At 35.6% G+C, this 7,546-nt stretch overlaps 1 protein-coding gene across 1 annotated transcript; it reads left to right on the top strand.

The window, feature by feature from the left end:
• Nucleotides 1-266: 266 nt before the first annotated feature.
• Nucleotides 267-7,090, top strand: LOC140890486 (26S proteasome non-ATPase regulatory subunit 4 homolog). The gene is made up of 10 exons (XM_073298319.1): nt 267-404; nt 509-622; nt 797-902; nt 1,308-1,422; nt 1,547-1,756; nt 1,832-2,141; nt 2,676-2,799; nt 5,857-5,960; nt 6,088-6,156; nt 6,809-7,090. Exons 1-10 carry the CDS (start codon nt 393-395, stop codon nt 6,851-6,853), a joined length of 1,209 nt encoding a protein of 402 aa, XP_073154420.1. The 5' UTR covers nt 267-392; the 3' UTR covers nt 6,854-7,090.
• Nucleotides 7,091-7,546: the final 456 nt, after the last annotated feature.

The following is a 7,546-nucleotide window of genomic DNA, read 5'->3' as shown; positions in this document are numbered from 1 at the left end:
TTTTCTATTCTAGGGGCACCCAGTTCAGTCATTCTCTCGAAAACTAGATTATTTTGTTTCAAATTTTAGAAACACAAAAAATTTATTTAGTTATATTTTTATTAAAAACCCCAATTTGTTCCTATTTATCTCTAATTTAATGACTATTTTTTTTTTCAAAAATAATAATAACAGGCCTTTTGGGCTTACGGGGTAGCCCGAATTTCTGGGTCCACGCCAAATTTTGGGTCATAGCCTAACATTTGGCCCACTTTGACCCCAATCACAGATACCCCAACTCCGACGAGAAAAAAGAAACCCAAACTCTTTCGTGGAAACGAAGCTAGATATCAAGGGACGAAAAACCCCTCTTTCCATTTCTTCGATCAATCCGATACCAATTCGTGACAACCATGGTGCTCGAGGTCTGTTCCGAGCTTTTCATACTTGTTTTTTCCCCCTTCCTTAGGATTAGGGTTTCATTGTATTTCCATTTGTTTGCTTTACCGTTTTTTCCTTTCAAAAATAGGCGACAATGATCTGCATTGACAATTCTGAGTGGATGCGCAACGGTGATTACTCTCCCAATCGATTTCAAGCTCAAGCCGATGCCGTTAATCTAATTTGTGGAGCTAAGACTCAAGTATTTTATTAATTTTTTTTTCACTGATTTGTGTTTAAAATTAAATATCTACCCCCTTTTATTTTCTCGTGACCAGGGATCCTATTTTCTTGTGCCCCAACTTCTTTTTAATTTTAGGCGCTATTGATTAGGTAATTTTGTTGCGTTTTATTAAGTGGTTTAATTGTATTGTAGTCCAATCCGGAGAACACGGTCGGAATATTAACGATGGCAGGAAAAGGTGTTCGAGTATTGGTCACTCCAACTAGTGATCTGGGAAAAATCTTGGCTTGCATGCACGGTCAGCTTGCATTTTTGTATTTACTGTTTTAAATATCTTATTGTATATTTCTATTTTAGTTTTTTTTAATAATTTGTTTTGCATTCCATGGCTAGTGGTGTGGATTATTATAAGCCGAGTGTTCTAGAGTTGCCCCAAAATTTTAGTTTATTTATTCTGCATTCCATGACTAATGGTTGGATTATTAGAAGCTGAGAGTTCTAGAGTTGCCCCAAAAAGGAAATAGATTTGGTCACCTAGGTTCTATAGATGTGAAAATGAGTAGAGGACTAGAGGTTATGGCCAATAGATTAGCATAGTAGTGGTATAGTTGGATTCTCAAGGCTTAGTTATGTTCTATCTTTTTTGTGATTGCCATTTTCCACATTATTGGGATTGGATGGACATCGTTCTTTGTTGTTTTAGGCTTAGACATCGGTGGCGAGATGAACTTGACCGCTGGGATCCAGGTGGCGCAGTTGGCTCTCAAGCATCGACAAAACAAGAAGCAACAACAAAGGATAATTGTGTTTGCGGGAAGGTATAACTCACCACTACGTGAATTCGAAGTCCTCCTTTCGTCTTCCTCCTTCCTCTCCCCGGTCCCCCTTTTCCCCTTTTGTTTCATTTCAACTTTTTCATGTTGTTAATTCCTGTGTTTTTAGTCCTGTTAAATATGACAAGAAGGTGCTAGAGTTGATTGGAAGAAAATTGAAAAAGAACAGTGTATCTCTTGATATTATAAATTTTGGTGAAGAAGATGGCGAAAAGGCTGAGAAGCTTGAGGCATTACTTTCAGCAGTTAATAATAATGATAGCAGTCATATTGTTCATGTCCCTCCCGGTCCAAGTGCTCTTTCTGATGTGCTGATCAGGTGATTTGAGATGCTATCTCTGTCAATTCAAATTTAATGTGCTTTCTCATTTTTGACATTATTTCTGCTATTCAGTACCCCTATCTTCACCGGTGATGGAGAAGGGGGCAGCGGTTTTGCGGCTGCAGCAGCTGCCGCTGCCGCTGGTGGAGTATCTGGGTTTGACTTCGGTGTGGATCCAAACCTGGATCCGGAACTTGCTCTCGCTCTTCGAGTTTCAATGGAAGAAGAGAGGGCAAGGCAAGAAGCTGCTGCGAAGAAGGCTGCTGAAGAAGCTGCAAAACAGGATGTAGGAGAACAGCAGTCCAATTCACAAGATGTAACCATGACTGAAAATGTAAATGAGGGAACCACCGTGCCTGAAAACAAGACACGTGATCTAATGGTTGGAATCTCTGCACTTTCTCTAGTATAAAAATGAATAAATTTATGAAATGTAACTATATTAAGCTCTATTCTTCAAATGTTTCTTATCTGGTCTGGTATGTGTGAATTGTGATCATGGTGACTATGTGCGTGCTTCTTGAAGTGTTAATGTTTAGACTTGTCTGAAATAAACCTTAAATTAGTCTGCCTTTTTAAAAATAATAAAGAATTTAGCAAATGGGATCATAGGTAAAAGAATTCTCTTTATGTACTTGTTGTTAGGGGGTTGATAGTGTTGCTACGGTTTGTGGAACAAACATCAGAAAAGATTTTTTTTTTCGTTTTTAAGAAATTGCCCACAGTCTCATTTTGTGAATTACAGCCATCTTGAGCGCAAACTTCATTTTACAATGTTCATTTTTATTCCCTTTTTTCACTAAAACTGTTTGGATGTTTGAGCTGCTGAACAATGAACTTTTCAATATTGGTTTACTTATGTGTGAGTGATACGAGCAATTGACTGGGTGTACTCGTGATTGTGATTTATTTGCAGGATGATGATAACGCACTGTTACAGCAAGCCCTGGAAATGTCCATGGATGATTCTACCTCTGTTGCTGTTGTTCGTGATACCGACATGTCAGATGCGTCTGCTGATGATCATGATCTGCAACTTGGTGAGAACTTGTGTTGTTTTGGTGATTTCCCTATTTGATTTGATTAGCTTGCTGACAGTTTGCCTCGGTATTCTTTTTATGTTTGCACCCTTTTTTGTATTTTCTTTCTTCTGCTTTTCTAGGACTTGTGAGTTGTGCCACATCTTCTTAGTTTAAACCTTAGAACCGTTGCCTTTTTGCTGAAGTCTGTTAACCTGTCGAGGGACAGTGTGACTAGAGGTTTTACTTATGTTTATATATCATTACAAAAGAGAGAGAGAAGAGATGATGGTCTGAAGTATGCTTAGCTCATGTTGTGTGCTTGTGATATTTCTGGTCCCAGGTGGAATGACATTGCATTGAGGGATTCGTAGTTCAGGCTCAGCTTGATTGAGTATTTTTGAGAGAGGGTTTTAGAAGGGGCTTTGTATAATTTGGAGTGAAGTAATATTCAGTTCTTCATTGGTATATCATATATACTTTTATCCTTCGTTGGCTACTTCCATTCTCATATAACTATCTGAAATTAGTTACTTTTCTGTGAAAATTATGGTGTTCAAAATCTAATGTTTAGAGTAATAGATGCCAATTGTGTTTTAAGTTGCATCAAGGTTTATGTTATTTCAATAATTTTTACTTGGAGAAAGAAATTTTGGTTGAATGTTCCTTGCTTTCCTTTTGAGTTTTGATTAAAAAACTGAAAAAACTTTTGAATCATGGTTCGAGACCCTCTGAGTTTTGAGTAAAAAACTAAAAACTTTCAATATGGGATCATTGCTATTTAATTTTCCTAGTGACTATTTTACCTTGGCAGCTGTCAATTTTTGTTATGGCCCCACGCTATGGATCTCTCCAGGGGCTGTCTATTGTGAATTTGTGGCTCGTTAGAGAGAACCTATCGATCTCTTGGTTTTTAAGGCTCGATGGGAGAGAACTTTAAATCTCTTAACATGAGTTTGTGAATAATTTTACCGATAATTTTATTCATGTAAATTTTACCCAATAAATAATAGAGCTTACAAGATTAAATTAGAAATCAAATCCCTGAGAATCCTATAGATTTGGATGATTCCAAATCCTTTTATTCAAATGAAAAGAGAGCTTATAATCCTAAATTAAAGAAAACCATCCTAAAATAAACAAAACCAAATCATTAAATAAATAATATAGTGATCCCTAATTAATATTTTATTTGAATTATTCATGTGCTGCCTATAACCTATTCTCATGGCTCATGACATTACTCCCTCCTTGGAGATCATGGTTGTCCTTGAGAGAAGGTACTGCTCCCTCAAGTTCCAGTATCTTTGAAGGCTTCACTTGGTTCTCTTCAAGCTGTTGGAATATTTCAAGGATTAAGCATAGATGGTGTTGGTTATTAAATTCCTTCAGCCATAAGTCGGGCCGATTTTTTCCCAATTGGGGAACCATGGTTCACCATCACCCTCAAGATGGACAAAGGCAAACATGTCCTTGTCTTTCTCCGATGTGTGTTGGTGTTGAAAAAACTTCACATCGATTAAGCCATCCCAATGGAGCTGATTGTCTATTGTACTGGGAAAAATCTAGCAATTTGCTGCTATCTTTGCCCTGATCTTGTACCTTCGATTGTAAGGTTGACAAACATTTGAGTATCTCCTCCAGCTTATCTATAAGAGCTTGCTGCTGTTTCTCAGCAGCTGTCTCATAAACTTGAAACCTTTTTACAAAGGCTTCAAATTTGTGTCGAAAAACGTTGATACCCCATGTCGACTAGTTCTGGTAGCAATTTGTTATGGTCCCACATTATGGGTCTGGCCAGGAGTGTTCTATAGTGAATTTGAGGGTCGTTAGAGAAAACTTCTCGATCTCTTGGATTTAAGGTTCGTTGGGGGAGGACCTTAGATCTCTTACACAAGTTTGTGAATAATTTTTCTGATAATTTTATTCGTATAAATTCTACCCTATAAATAATAGAGCTTACAAGGTTAAATCAGAAATGAAATCCCTGAGAATCCTATAGATTTGGATGATTCCAAATCTTTTTATTCAAATGAAAAGATAGCTTAGAATCCTAAATTAGATTTAAACAGTCCTAAAATAAACAAAACCAAATCCTAAAACAAAAATCCTAAAACAAAAACAAATCATTAAATAAATGAAAATAGTGAGGGAAAATAGTTTTTTTGGTCCATTAAGTTTTGTCCATTTTTTGGTTTTGGTCAATTAACTTTTCAAAGTTTTGTTTTGATACACTAACTTTTAGTTTTCGGCTATCTTGGTCCAAATGTTGACGTGTCACTGGAAAATGATGACGTGACATCCGAAAATGATGACATGACACCATAAAATGCTGATATGTCAAGCTATCACGCTAGCAATTAGACCAAAATAACAGAAAATTAAAAGTTAATGTACCAAAACCAAACTTTGAAAAGTTAATTGACCAAAACCAAATAATGGATGAGTTAATGAACCAACAAAATCATTTTCCCTAATGATGATCCCTAATTTAATTAATGTTTTGTTTGAATTATTCATGTGCTGTCAATAAGTTCATATTCTCATGACAATTTTCTTTATGATTCTGCGGTTTGGTTTTTGCCTTTATAGAGAACAATCCCAAATATCATGGAATTATCCTCAGACGTGTCTTCGAAGAGAATTGGAGATATGAAGCTACAAAAGTAAAATCAAACACTCAAAGAACATGGAATTCAATTTTGAATTAACCTCTTTCCAATTTTGTTTCTGTTTTATATATTTATTTCATGTAAACAACCTCCACTCGAAGAGTTTCTTTTTTTTTTTTTTGTTTCTTTGAGGATTTTGCCCCTTCTATTTCAAATTTTCAGTGGAGGTTTGTTGGCTATTTTGATTCTATTGTTTGATTTGATGCTTATAGAAATGTTGCATCTGATGTATTAAGCATTTTTCTTGGTGATCATCATTGTTCTGCTGTATCTCTGTGCTAAATTATCTGCTTCTCTGTGCCCAGTGTTTATTAATTCCTTTTGTCATTATAATGGGTCTTATTTGAAGTTTTATGGCCCTGGCTATATAATATATTTTTATATATTTTCCTTGTCGTTCTTGTAGCCCTCCAGTTGTCTGTGCAAGACAGCACAGCTGATCAAACAAACCAAACAGATGTGAATAAGCTGCTTGGAGATCAATCCTTCATGTCCTCCATTCTTGCCTCTGTGAGTCTATTATGCCAGAAATACAGTTCTAGTCTGCAGATTTAATGAACTCTTAATCAAGTAAATGAGATGAACTAGAAGTGAACCACGACTCATTGTTTGTTTCCCATCATTCTTGCTTGAGCAGCTTCCGGGAGTTGATCCAAATGATCCCCATGTCAAAGATTTGCTTGCTTCCATGCAGAGTCAATCTGAAGTGAGTTTGATTATTGATATTGGCAAAAGCTAACGAAGTTTAGATTAAAATTTATATAGTAGTTTTGTCATCAACTTAAAAGTCTCTTGGTATTGGTTGCTGCAACCATGTATGTATTTGTGACCTACTTCAACAATTACAGCGGATGGATGATGAGGTGTTCAAAAAAAAAAAGGGTTAATAGCAATAATTTCCGATTAAATCCCAGTCTAATTTGTTGGATGTCTAGCCTGCAAGAATTATATTTTACTTTTTAGTTCTAACTTATCATGGTCCTGTTCGGTACCATTTTATTAGTCTTGTATGGTAACATCTCTATCCTTGGAAAAGTTTCGATATTTTTCTGTTCGGTTTCTCATATGCAATCCTTTGTAGCATTTGGGATTTTATTAGAACATATATAGTTGAAGGATGCTAAGACTGATTTTCTTTGCTTAGCTTTGATCATTATAAATATAATTGACCATGGTGTTCTCTAACTTATTTATATACGAGACATAATGGTATACATGTTAAAAAATCATGCCATGAATACGAGTTTTGAACAAAAAAGTAATTAAGTCCAGTACGAGTGCTTTTTAATTATTATTACTTTTCTAATGCACTTCTTTGCGTCCCTCCATGTTTTATTAATAAAATCTTGGTCCTGCAGAGCAAGGATGAAGACAAGGAACCAAAAGAAGACGAGAAGAAGTGAAATTCCCACACCTGATATCCACCATTATCTGGTATAGTTCCAAGCATCTCTGGTTGGCCTTTTATAATCGATTTGTACCGACACGAGCTTTTGTGATTGGTAGAGGAGAAACTCTTGACAATCTTTAGATGTTCTATATGTTCCCTATCCTTTCACAATCATTTGATGTCTTTTATCATCCTGTAATGTGTGGTCGGATTAATCTATTAAACAGATGGACTTTTCTTCTCTGCTTAATCAATCTTTGCCGAAGGAGAATGTGATGATAAATTCAGTAATACTGGTTTCGCATGAACTAATCAATCTGGATGCTGAATCATGTCTTTTGGTTATTTTCTTGATTTCAATGGCTAAGCCTATCAGGTTCGTTGTAGGGATATGACAATGTAGGGGGTTACGGAGTAACTTGTAACCATACCTAAAACTTACTAACTTGAACACGGCATACAACTAGGTTTTTTGATTGATGGGATGCCTTGTTATTCTAAAAATAAAAAATTCTCTCTCAATTATTCCTTAGAACCTATAATGGGGTTAAAAATAATTTACGCAAATTTTAACAAAACACATGTTTTAATTTTTTTCACTTGTATATTACTAAAAACGTTTTTAAAGTACTTAGTCTAATGTAAGTTATATTTTAATAAATTTATATGACTAGCCCTATGGAAGTTCTACGAATTATTTAACAGC

This window comes from Henckelia pumila, chromosome 3, assembly GCF_033568475.1.
Source record: "Henckelia pumila isolate YLH828 chromosome 3, ASM3356847v2, whole genome shotgun sequence".
NCBI classification, from domain to species: domain Eukaryota; kingdom Viridiplantae; phylum Streptophyta; class Magnoliopsida; order Lamiales; family Gesneriaceae; genus Henckelia; species Henckelia pumila.
Note: the sequence above shows the minus strand (reverse complement) of the source record. Positions and strands in the feature narration are given on the sequence as shown.

Bases quoted from the DNA above. Each gene is read 5' to 3' on its own strand.
- LOC140890486 (XM_073298319.1), top strand. The intron at 1,757-1,831 runs GTGATTTGAGAT...TCTGCTATTCAG, and splicing joins CTTTCTGATGTGCTGATCAG to TACCCCTATCTTCACCGGTG. The intron at 5,961-6,087 runs GTGAGTCTATTA...TTGCTTGAGCAG, and splicing joins TGTCCTCCATTCTTGCCTCT to CTTCCGGGAGTTGATCCAAA.